The sequence below is a fragment of the Cariama cristata genome, unplaced genomic scaffold (assembly GCF_000690535.1).
Source record: "Cariama cristata isolate BGI_N322 unplaced genomic scaffold, ASM69053v1 scaffold10863, whole genome shotgun sequence".
NCBI classification, from domain to species: Eukaryota; Metazoa; Chordata; class Aves; order Cariamiformes; family Cariamidae; genus Cariama; species Cariama cristata.
In genome coordinates this window covers 31,008-43,320 of record NW_009606662.1, presented here as the reverse complement: position 1 = coordinate 43,320, position 12,313 = coordinate 31,008, and the positions used below count along the sequence as shown (strand labels likewise).

The 12,313-nt window shown below is 46.8% G+C and overlaps 1 protein-coding gene across 1 annotated transcript in view; it reads left to right on the top strand.

Moving 5' to 3' along the window:
* Window positions 1-7,416: 7,416 nt before the first annotated feature.
* KMT2A (lysine (K)-specific methyltransferase 2A) overlaps window positions 7,417-12,313 on the top strand; it is a 33,272-nt gene continuing 28,375 nt past the window's right edge. Inside the window, exons 1-2 of the mRNA XM_009696453.1 lie at window positions 7,417-7,483; window positions 8,740-11,408. Coding sequence (XP_009694755.1) covers window positions 8,859-11,408 — 2,550 coding nt within the window. The 5' untranslated portion in view covers window positions 7,417-7,483; window positions 8,740-8,858. The remainder of the gene's footprint in view (window positions 7,484-8,739; window positions 11,409-12,313) is intronic.

Sequence of the window (12,313 nt, the reverse complement as noted above, 5' to 3'; positions counted from 1 at the left end):
TGCTGGGAGTAAAGAGTGGCTTACATGCTGCTGCCACGGTCACGCCTGAGCTGGAAGTACAGATAATTTCTTTCCTCCATGGGCATTAAAATTCTGTCTGCTTCAGAATTTCCTCTCCTAGTGTTACGTTGAATGGTCACTGTAAAACTGCCTGGGTGTTTAATCTGTGAGGTAGAGGTGTAGAGCCTTGCCTGTTAGCAGTAACGTGATTACTGCACGTGCACAGGGAGAGAGCTGCTTGTAGGTATTGAGGTAAAACAGGAGACGTGTGGTGAAGATGATACAGATCACGGCCCAGGAGATGGAGGGCTCCTTCGTGCTTTTTCTCCTTTCTGAAGACTCTGGCGGTCCTTTGTCAGAAGTGTGAAAGTAAGAGTATGTGTTTTAACCATCCTGGTGAGTTTCCCTTTTCGGCGATTCGGTCAGTATGACACCCTCAGAGGAGCGGTTTTGTGAAGCTTTTTGACAGGAAGGAATTTGGGGTTCCCCGTAAGATGCTGTTTTCGGTGGAAGGTGGTGCCACTTGTCTCACTAACAGCAGTGATGGGTAGGCGAGGCGGTTTCGGAAGCGGCGGCAACATGCGCTGACCGATTTCCTCCGGGGGCTTTTCGATATTGCGCTTCCTTCAACTGGAAAACTGACGGGACAGACTCTTGCAGCAGTGTTTTGCTGTGTGCTTCTGTATTGCCATCAAAGTGCAGAACTACAGATTTTACTGTGCCGCGTTTGGAGGAAGCGAGGGAAGAGACTGGGTAACTCTTTGAGTCAGTAGCTCACTTCTCAGCCTCTTCTAACCAGCTTCCGAGTGCATCCCTGCAGAGGGTGCATCCTCCGACCTGTTGAGTGCATGCAGAACGGTGCCGACGGCTTCCACCAGAAAGTGAGTAACGGCGTGCGCAGGCGCTTTTCTCCTGCAGACGTGTGTGAGGAAACGCACTCGCTGCACGTTTTTCAGCTGTGATGCCAAAGCTTGCTGCCCACACCGCTTTTAAGCGGTGAGAATTAAGTGGGAAAAGGCACTGTCTTATGTGAAGTAAAACTGCGACAAGGAGGCGTTTTTTTCGGGTTTCGGTTGTATTTGGTTTCTGTGAACAGAAATGTGGGTAACCGGTGCTCGGAGGGAGCATTCTGGTACAGGGACTTTGTTTTGTTGGCTCGGGTCAGCAAAGTTTTGTGACTGACGGAGGTCATCACCTCTTCTTGGCCTGTCCTATAGACTACCTGAGGAAACTGTTTCTGGCATTTACGGGAAAGCATCCTCACCCCCTCCAGTCTCTTAGGAAGTCCAGGCTGTTTTGCAGTCAAGTACTGGTAAAGGGCAGTCACAGGGAGTCACTGCTGAGAAGTTTTGTTTCGCGTCTCTCTCCAGCGCTGGTGGCCGCTCGGGATGGCTTTGGTAAAGAACATGGGTTCTTGCAAACTACTTGAGTGCGATGCTTCTCTGGCAATTAAATCTTAGCTAGGTGGCCACGCCAGGTAAGCCTCTGGGGTTTTGGTGGTCTTGTTTTTTACAGGGGATATTGCAGTTCATTATGGTCAGTGCCCTCAGTTCAGTCTTGTGCACTGATAGCAAGTGGATTCTCAGACCTTAAGGCAAAGAGATGCCACAAAATGCCCGTGGAGGGGTGAGCTGTTCCCTTCTAAGCCAAGCTACAAAGCATAGTTTGAGTTTAATAACACCTTCGTGCTTTGTCCCGTGGTATACGTTTCTTTAGGAGCAAAAGATGAGCTTGCCACTACTGAAGATTTCTTTAGTGCATCGATACAGCAACTTTAGAGCACAGCCGCATGTGTGCAGAGGTAGCTGAAGTTTCACTACTGAAAAGCAAAGGTGAAGCTCCTTCGGTGCGTTGGGCAACTTTGTTAGGTCTACTTTTATTTAACAACAAGCTCTAGAATTCTTTCCTTTCCTCAGTTGTCCAAGTCCGGCCGAAGCATTGCTTTCTAAATATCTGTTATGGAACTGGGAGAGAGAGCGATTATGCTTGCCAGAAGTGGTGTGGTGCCACTGGTCTTTTAGATGTGATCTGAGAGACTTTGGTATCGCTTTTCTCTCACTGGGTGCAAGCTAAATCTTTCTAGGCTATAGTTTGACTGAGCCTCTTCCTTGGAGGTGGTATTGAAAGCTTCTTGTGACCAGAATGAGAATGTTTCAGGTGCTCTGAAAAACATCCCGCTTTGTTCAGAGCGGAAATTGTGAATCAGTGGGCTGGTTTCGGCTGGGACAGAATTAATTGTCTTCATAGTATGGGGTTGTGTTTTGGATTTGTGCTGAAAACAGCATTGATAACACAGGGATGTTTTAGCTACTGCCGAGCAGCACTTGCACAGACTCAAGGCCTTTTCTGCTTCCCTTCCCACCCCACCCCACCCCACCAGCGAGGAGGCTGGGGATGCGCAAGGAGTTGCGAGGGGACACGGCCAGGACAGCCAACCCCAATGACCCAAGGGATATTCCATACCATACGACGCTGTGCTCAGCAGTTAAAGCTGGGGGAAGAAAAAGGAAGCGGGGGGAACGTTTGGAGCGATGGTGTTTGTCTTCCCAAGTTACCGTTAAGCGTGTTGGAGCCCTGATTTCCTGGAGGTGGCTGTTCAGAGCTTTCGTCTAATTAAAGAATGAAAGGACGAGAGTGGACCCTCAGCCGAGCCGGTACGTAACAGTCACCCCAAGTCCCTGCTCCTTATTAGCGACATCACATCACGAGCAATCGCTTGGGAAGCGTCTCGCTGAACTCCCAGATGACTCCGCTCCCGACACGAGTGCAAGAGCGCACCCGGCGTTTATCTCAGGGTTACTTATTGCCAACATCCGAGGATGTTTACTCTGCTGTGAAAGAAGGGGAGTCTGTTAGATATTGTGCCATAGTTACTAAGCAGGCTTCTGAATGAGCATCTAAAAATAGCTTATCTCTTTCCAAGAGGATGAGGTGCCGTGTAATTGGGACCAAAACAAAGATGGTGAACAGGAAGAGAAGCATTGTTTAGATGACTCTACTGTAAAATTGAACAAACCTTTTCAAGAGGCGATTGGAGCAGCGGCATTGCTGGTTTAGTGCTTCTGGCAGCTTTGATGACAGTCCCGTGCAACTTCACGGATCCGTAGTGGTATGGGTTATACTACTGTTCTTCAATCAGAGCTGGGAACATGAGTCAGTACCTTCAGGATACTTTGTCATTTGACGGTGGATTTTCCTCCAAGATCTTTAGTCGGAAATTCTTTGAGAAGCAATTTTGCTCAAGAATGTTGTCATAGAGATTTGCTTGCAACTTTTCAGTTCTTGTAGCAGCTGGGTTACTTGAGGAAAAGCCTGTCTTCACCTGCTCGCAGCTCTGACGTTTAAACCAGTTGAGGTAGTGTAATGTTTGAGTGGGAGATGTATGTGGAAGCTCTGCTGCTCATGGAGAGATCGCCCCTTGCCTGCTTAGTTAGGCTTCATGTCTTGCACGTGAGGCGAGCCTTCCCTCATCCTTTTATTTGTCATCTCGAGTGACCTTTTTTGTGTTGCATTATTCTTTCTCAGGTAAATGAGGTCATGTTCAAAATCATTATGGTTTTTAATCACTCTCCATCTGTCATGCTTTATAGTCACTTCTGAAAAACTGGAGGGAGGCTGTTCCTGCTTAATTTGCCTCAAAACTGTGTTTTGACCTGCAATGGCCGACTGGATGGTTTGGTCTGGCAAATGCGTGCTGGTACTTGGTGACCTTCTCAATCTTCTCTGACAAGCGACAAGGCTGCCTTCTCAGATAGTGAGAACGACTGTTCTGAGGATACCGGGCCAAAGCCAGAATTAACGTATCCCATTGGAAAAGTAAGGTGACGGAGCTCCGTTTAAAGATAGTGCAGATTCCAATTGTGGATTAAGACAGGCGGTTGTCAAAAATACAGAAAGTACTGATTTAGTAGCTGCAGATACAATAGTAATGATTGTAGGACCCCGAATAACGAAATGAAGAAAATATTCATAGTAGCCATATGAACTTGGAGGCAGAGGCAAGTCAAGACTGTTAGTTGTGTTTCGTTACTCGCTTCATGGTCTCAGCCTCCAAATATTTGTAGAGAAGGTGTGCTCATCAGGGTGGTTTGGCGATAGGTGGGGTAGAGAGACAACGTTTCGAGAGTTTTAATGAGGATTCCTCCTGCAGAAATCATGTATTGTTTCCTCATCTCTCCAGACATCTTCACCATGTGCTTGTATGGAAATCCTCACCTGGGCCAGGCAGCAGGGAAGCAAACTTCTTTGGGGAAGTAAAAGCCCTTTTCATAAAGAGCACAAAAAGGTGGAGGGGTTGCTGGAGTGTTGGAAGGCCACGCGGTGAGTTCTTGCGTGTCTTCAGGCCCAGTGTCTTGTTCTGGGTGGGAGAGCGGTTAGCAGAAAATGCACTTCTGTTGTGCGACGCTGGTACCTTAGAACACCAAACTGTCAAGTCGTAACTTTAAATGCATACTTGTTCTCTGTTCCTGTGGTCTAACTGCACACAGTCGGCCCCTTTGCCACTTCTCTTGTTATGCATGAGGTTATTTTTATTTGCAACTGCGTCAGACTGTATTCAATATTGGATGGATCTCTTTCTTTGTTACTGGAGGTTTGCAATCGTTGGCCACCAACGAACGTTTCATAGAGATGCAAGTCGAGCACCGGTAACTGATTTTAGTATAAGGCATTATTTGAGATTACACTGAACTTACTTGCCTCTCTGGGCAGGGATGCTCTCTAATTCAGTCTTGCAGGTAAGTCTTTGGGTCTGTTACTCTTTATGGAAATAATCTGTTTGTTTATTTAGCATGTTAAGTGGTCTGTTGGAAATGCGACTAGTTTTTAGAGCTGAGTACGTTGACTTTGCCGTAGGGAGGGCTCCGTGTTTATGGGGCGTACTGCTCGGGCTGCGGCGTTGCGGTTCTGGAGGTACAGCCATGAGCTGCCCCTTCCTCTGAGCCGTTCCCACGCAGCAAACGATGGAAGCGCCGGGGAGCTGTTTAATTAGAGCTGGGAGACTTGGAAGTGAATTCTTTCATGGAAGGAAATCAGTGCTGTCTTTTTTCACCAAGTGGTCTATGGCATTTACCTGTAAGGGGCTGTATACATGCCTTAAGAGTCTTCTGCGTGCGGCAGTAAGTTCTGTTTCTTTGAGGGAGATGTGCTCATACACACAAAACCCAGCGTTGTTTGGCCTTTCTCTGTACCCAGCGTACGCTATACGTACACGAATGTACGTTTGAAAATGCTGCAGATCTCAGTTTTTGGTAGGCTAACGAAGAAGGAATCATGTGGGGTGAGCGGCTCTTCCTTTTGCATTTCTAAACCAGACGATTGGTAGGCAGCTTGTGATTTTTCTGCTTGCATTGTCGGCGCGTAGACTGTCTCAGCCCAAATTTGTCTCCGTTAGCAGCCTCTCCCTTTGTCGGCGCCTGGGACCCTTTTCCCCGAGCGCGTGTCCGTGGGCAGGCGGTGCCTGCGCAGCGGTGTTTACATCTTGCAGCGAGCCCACGTGCTCGGGGAGCTGCAGGCAGGCGTGACGGGGCCCGTGATCCGCTGCGCGGGTAGCGGGCAGCCTCTCTCACTCCCGTTGTATTACTCTAGGATTAAAGTTGAGAAGTGGTAGCTTTTCCCTTTCAGAGAGAGGTTTCGGGGCCGGGGGGAGGGGCGGTTCTGCGTGATGCAAGGTTCCTCAGGTAGAAACAACGCGTTTTGGTGTAGTTTTCTTTCTTTCACATTGCTTTATCATTGTTTTTTTCTGGTTTTCTTGGCACCGCTGCTGCAACTGCAAAGAGCAGATAGGCAGCAGGGATGCGAGGGAGGGCCGGACTGTCCCCTTCTCCAGCAACATGCGCTGATGACTGCTTACTGCAATTATGAACTGCAGCCTGAGTTTGCGTGTCTTGCATTTGACTTGCTAGAGCATCATCTGTGTTGAAAACTTGAATGGCCTTCCATTCACAATATTTGTTCTATTTGCATTGTTTAATACCAAGGCTCATCAAGCAGAAACTAAGCAGAAAATGTGGAGAAATAGTTTGTCTTAAGCCTCGCTGCTTTTTGTCGTGTCACGACTCGCCTGTAGCCACAGGTGTGGGTCTCGGTACGTGTGGTTTAGTTTCTTTAAACTGTGGTTTGAGGAGCTGAGACTTTCTTCGTGGTCTGTCCTGTAAGTAGATGGATTAGAAATTCCATGTAGAAAGCATGAGGTGGAAAAAAGGCACTGTTTTGACAAAAAGTCCTTTATCAGGCATCAGCTACATCAGGAAATGGTGTTACTTCTTTGCACAGCTTGCCTTCTATTCACAGTGTTGTGCCTTTTTACTTTCAGGATACCCTTCTTGTAGTGCTGGCTCTTCTCAGACCTCTTTGCAGACTCAAATTGTGGCAGAAAGAGCGTGGTTACTTTCTAGCACGCAGCCACATTGCACAGCAGTGGAAAGAAGCGAGCAGCAAGTGACATCTCTGTTTTCAAAGTTCAGAGAAAACTTAAGGCGGGTGAACGTAAATACTTAAGGTGAAATCGGACTGGGAAAACTGAAGCAACATAAAACCAAAAATGTGTCACAAATTTTGGTGACGGACGAGCAGGATTGACATTTTTGCATGCTCCCTGGAAAACCTGTCTTCATGTGAACAGCGTGCCTTCAACCTCCTGCCTCTGTCCGCGGGAAAAGCTTTACAATGGAAGCTAGGTGTTCATATCTCCTAAAGGCAAAGTCTGAAGTGAATTTAAAAAAAACGAAAACCAAACCAACAACAAAACCCTCCTTTACTGTAATCGGGAGTCAATTTTTAAGAAAATTGTCCTTGACGTTCCCTCTTGTTACCTACATGGCTACTAATTTCATTATTCCTTGAAAGGCACCTGTTAGTAAAGGTTGTGGTCCCTTAGCAAGAAATACTTTTTTGGTGGTGACGTTGCTGGGAACCGTAGGAGAGGAAACAACCTTTGATGCCTCTGAGAGAAAGCTTGTTCTGCCGCCTTAAATAGTTTGCAGTGTTTCCAGGCTTTTCTATGAGTTTGGAGGAGGTTAGTCTACATTTCTACTAGAAGAATAAATGTGGAAACACTTCTTTTGCTGGAGTGTGTCTTTAGGGTAGTTTGAATAATAGGTTGTAAGAGTAGAACTTGGTGGTTTGATATGAGCAGCAGATTGCATGCATTAAGGGTTTGTTTCCATATCTACTTGCCCTTTTGTTTCCCCATAACTCTGTTGGATCGTTCCGTAGCTGTGAACTATAGCTGCTTTGTATGTATATTTACAAGTTGCACTTCCTTTTTAGCCATTGTCTGCTAGAAGAACAAACCCCAGTACGTTACTTGAGGAGGGAAAATACTCTGGAATCCTTTCACACTTTGATCATAGTGAAGTTTGTTTTAATGTTAATATCCATGTCTTCAAATTTCCATCCACTTTCTCATTGCAGGATGAGCAGTTTTTAGGTTTTGGTTCAGATGAAGAAGTCAAAGTACGAAGTCCCACCAGGTCCCCCACAGGTACGTTCAAGTCACAGGGTTGGATGTTGACTTTGTGTTCTCCACTGTGTTGTTTTTTGCCGTGCCTCTCCTGTTCCGTCAAATCTCATCCACTGTAAACACCACCCCAGTCTTTGGATTCGACTTAGTCAGTTTTGAACTCTTTGCATCTGATCTGTTACGGAACAGGGAACCTTTGAGTAAAAGAGTTATACTGGTGAAATCAGTATTTGAAACCTCACATTAGTGTTTTGGAGAGGCAGTTATTTTAATGGTAAAGATCTAAAACTGGTTTGACTGTTTCCGTATCTTCCAACGGACACATTATCGCTTGTAACTGGAACCTTCACTTTTTTGGAAACAAAACGAATATAGAACTCTTCAGGATAAGCTAAGTTGTGTTTTCAACTTTCAAGACGTAGGATCAAATCACGATGGGACTGCCAGCGAATGAGTTCAGCGTTGATTTAGATTGTTGTCAATAAATGCTCTCACCACAGCACTCTGCTCATTCACTGCAATGATCTACTCAGCTTGGCCTTGCCAGCAAATTCTGCTGTGGAGAGCCTTACTAATAGGGTGTTTTGAGGGAAGAATGAAGCACGTTGTCAGAGCGATTCAGAGACCCAGAACAGGAATAGCTGGGTTTGGTGGGTGTGCATTGAAATGCATTGGTAGAGGCGAGCAATCGAGTCTTGCACATCTGCTTGATGATTCCAAGTGCAGCGCCAAGTGCTGACTGTGTTTCAAAGCTAAAACCAGGTTTTTTAGTAAATTACCTTGTATCAGCCACTCCCTGTACGTTGTTCTTTGCCTTATTGACCTATCCCTTAGCAGTGGACACAGATGGTACTAGAGAAGAGGGATTTTTATTTTTTTTATTTTTTTCAACTAGCTGTGATCTGCTGGGAAAAAAAAATAAATCTAATGTGTTTGAAAGGTGGCGCGTACCCTTAAGAAGTGCTGTTCCCTCTCGACATTAGGTTGTTAGTGGGTTTGTGCCATTGCATATATAGTTGTAGCACAAAGGCAAGCTTGTGTTTTAAAAAACCAAAATATCTACTTCATATTTTATATGGGAGAAGAGGTTTGTTGGGAAGGTGCTCTTTACATGTATTGATAAAACTGTATTTTTATTTGTTGATTAACTGAAATGTCTTGGCAACTTGTACAGGCAGTGTGACTGATAGTGAGTAAATACTTGCGTGACCTAGGTAATGCTGATCTGATACTCGAAGAAATTTAATGTGTGCTCTGCGTTCTCTCCTTCCCTCCAGTTAAATCTAGTCCACGGAAGCCTCGCGGGAGGCCTCGAAGCAGTTCTGACCGAAGTTCAGCTGTACTATCGGACTCTTCGTCAGTGTGTTCCCCTTTGAGCAAGTCTGAAACCACGTCCATGGAGAAAGTAAAGAAGAAGGAGTTGAAGAGTGGGGAAAAAAGGCGAGGAAGACCTCCGACGCTTACGAGTGTGAAGTTCAAATTGTCACAAGTCAAGGACGCATCCAACGTTCAGAAGGGCAGTAAAGAAGAAAAAGAGAGTCTGAAAAAAATCAAAAGGTCACCATCCACTACATTTCAGCAAGCAACTAAAATCAAGAAATTAAGAACTAGTAAGCTCTCCCCGCTGAAATCCAAATTTAAGCCTGGGGCGAAACTTCAGATTGGGAGGAAGAGTGTTCAGATCGTGCGCAGGAGAGGTAGGCCACCATCCTCAGAACGTTTAAAGACTTCCTCGACCTTAGTCGTAAACTCGCAGCTGGAGAAACCCCAAAGGATTCGCAAAGAGAAGGATGGCACGCCACCTCTTACGAAAGAAGAGAAGACCGCTGTCAGACAGAGTCCGCGCAGGATTAAGCCCGTTAGGATTATACCTTCCACCAAAAGGACAGATGCCGCAATTGCTAAGCAGCTCTTGCAAAGGGCTAAAAAGGGGGCGCAAAAGAAGATTGAGAAAGAAGCAGCCAAACTGCAGGGCAGGAAGGGGAGAACCCAGCTGAAAAATATCCGACAGTTCATCATGCCGGTTGTAAGTGCTATCTCTTCAAGGATTATTAAAACACCCAAACGGTTCATTGAGGATGAAGACTATGATCCTCCTATTAAAATATCCAGGCTAGAATCCACACCAAACAGCAGGTTCAGTGCTACGTCTTGTGGCTCCAGTGAAAAGTCCAGCGCCGCTTCTCAGCATTCGTCTCAGATGTCTTCGGACTCCTCGCGGTCCAGTAGCCCCAGCGTGGATACATCTACGGACTCCCAGGCTTCCGAGGAGATGCAGACGCTTTCTGAGGAGCGAAGCAATACTCCGGAAGTTCACGCACCGCTGCCTGTTTCTCAGTCCCCTGAAAACGATAGCAGTGACAGGAGAAACAGAAGATTTTCGATAACGGAAAGAAGCTTTGGCCAGAGGACTGCTAAAAAGCTGTCGGCCTTACCAAGTGTGTCGCAGCAGCAGTCCTCCTCTTCTCCTCCGCCCCCTTTGCTCACTCCCCCGCCACCGCTGCAGCCTGCTTCCGGCATCTCGGACCATACCCCCTGGCTTATGCCTCCTACCATACCATTAGCCTCACCCTTTCTTCCCGCTTCTGCTGCGCCGATGCAGGAGAAACGGAAGTCGATTCTGAGAGAGCCGACATTTAGGTGGACCTCCCTGAAGCATTCCAGGTCAGAACCGCAGTACTTCTCATCAGCAAAATATGCCAAAGAGGGCCTTATTCGCAAACCGATATTCGATAATTTCAGACCCCCGCCACTGACACCGGAGGATGTTGGCTTTGCGTCTGGCTTCTCAACGCCAGGTGCGACAGCTCCAGCACGTCTGTTTTCTCTTCACTCTGGAACGAGGTTCGATATGCACAAGAGAAGTCCTCTGCTGAGAGCACCCAGATTCACACCGAGCGAGGCCCACTCCAGAATCTTTGAATCTGTAACTCTGCCCTCATCGGTTGGTCGCACCACTACAGGGACCTCTGCAGCAGGTGTCTCCTCTCGGAAGCGGAAGAGGAGAGTGTTTAGCCCCATCCGATCGGAACCCAGATCTCCTTCGCATTCAATGAGGACGAGAAGCGGGAGACTTAGTACCTCTGACCTGACAGCTCTCACCCCACAGTCTTCTGTCTCTTCCTCATTAACTAGCATTTCTGTTAGTTCTCTTACCACTAGTGCCTTAAATTCAACTTTTACTTTTCCTTCCCATTCCCTAACGCAGTCTGGGGAATCAGCAGAAAGAAGTCAGAGATCGAGGAAGCAGACGAGCACTCCGGCAGAGCCTTTCTCATCTAGTAGCCCTACTCCTCTCTTCCCCTGGTTCACGTCAGGTCCCCAGACGGAGAGAGGCAGAAACAAGGACAGGGCAGCAGAGGAGCTCTCCAAAGATAAGGATGCTGACAAAAGCCTGGAGAAGGACAAGAGCAGAGAGAAAGACAGAGAGAGAGAAAAGGAGAACAAACGGGAGTCAAGGAAAGAGAAGAGGAGAAAAGGGTCAGAAATTCAGAGCAGCTCCGCTTTGTTTCCTGTAGGTAAAATGCCCAAAGAAAAAGTTGTCGGCGAAGACGTTGCAGCATCATCGTCTGCCAAAAAAACTGCTGGGCGGAAGAAGTCTACAGCAATAGATCCCGCGGCAGACATTTCCACTGCTGCTCTGGTAGATACAGCAGCCATCAAAACCAAAACGTCCAAGAAAGGTAGAGGGGGGTCAGACAAATCGGATCTGGACCTCAGCCCTGCTGTGCCATCTTTGGAGAAGGAAAAAGCCCTGCGTCTTTCTGCTCCTTCATCAAGCACTGTTAAACATTCCACTTCCTCCATCAGCTCTATGTTGGCTCAAGCAGACAAACTGCCAATGACTGACAAGAGGGTGGCCAGTCTTCTGAAAAAGGCAAAAGCCCAGCTGTACAAGATTGAGAAGAGCAAGTCCCTCAAACAAGCAGATCAGCCAAAAGCACAGGTATTCCTTTTTCCGAGCTGTGTTTGGTTTGGGTTGGGTTTTTTTTGTTTTTGTTTTTTGCTAGAGCACATCTTATTTTGAACTTGCACTGAAAGTCACAAGTAGCTTTCATATCCTAAGCGTGAAGAATTAACGTGCTGAGCTAAGCAGCTGTTAGCGCAACAGATGGCAAACGATCCAAAAACGAGAAGCCCTGGGCAGAAGCTGAGGGGGAGAGGGAGCTGCTGTGTAGTCAGCTCCGGGGGGGGGCGGAGCTGCATGCATTTTTAGAGATCAGTATGGTGTAGCTGCCCATTCCGGGGGGGGGCGGAGCTGCATGCATTTTTAGAGATCAGTATGGTGTAGCTGCCTATTAGGTTCCTCTGAATAAATCTAAGCAAAGTGATCGTCTAGCGTAGTAGTACTCGCTCTTAAAAGCACGATTCCAACAAACTGTGGTAGTCTTTCCTCGCCTCGATGTTTCTTGTAGGCCATTCCCGAGCATAAAGCTGGCTTATGAAGATAAAGTTGGTCTTGTTCTCTCTATTTTTTTTAACTTTACATGGTGATGATCTGTCACTTATGGGTGGAAGTAAACTCCATTGGGATTTTGCATCTGATTGGGGGACTGCTTCCTACAGCTTTCCTCTCTTCCCTCTCCCTGTTCCCCACCCCAGGACTGCCCTTTTCTGTGGTCCTTTTTAGCTACCAGAAAGGCAGGTGAAATACGCTTTCAGAGAATACTTCCTTTTTATTTAAACTCTTACTTTCCTTAATGGCGCTAGCGCTGAAAATTGCTAGCACGTATTTCAAATAGAAAACGCTCAAGCTTTTTGTCTCCAAAGTGAAGAAGTGCATGCTTCTGTATGGCTGGCCTGGTATAGAAGAAGCCCAGGCCCTCTCAATTACCTATTTGGGGGAGTTCT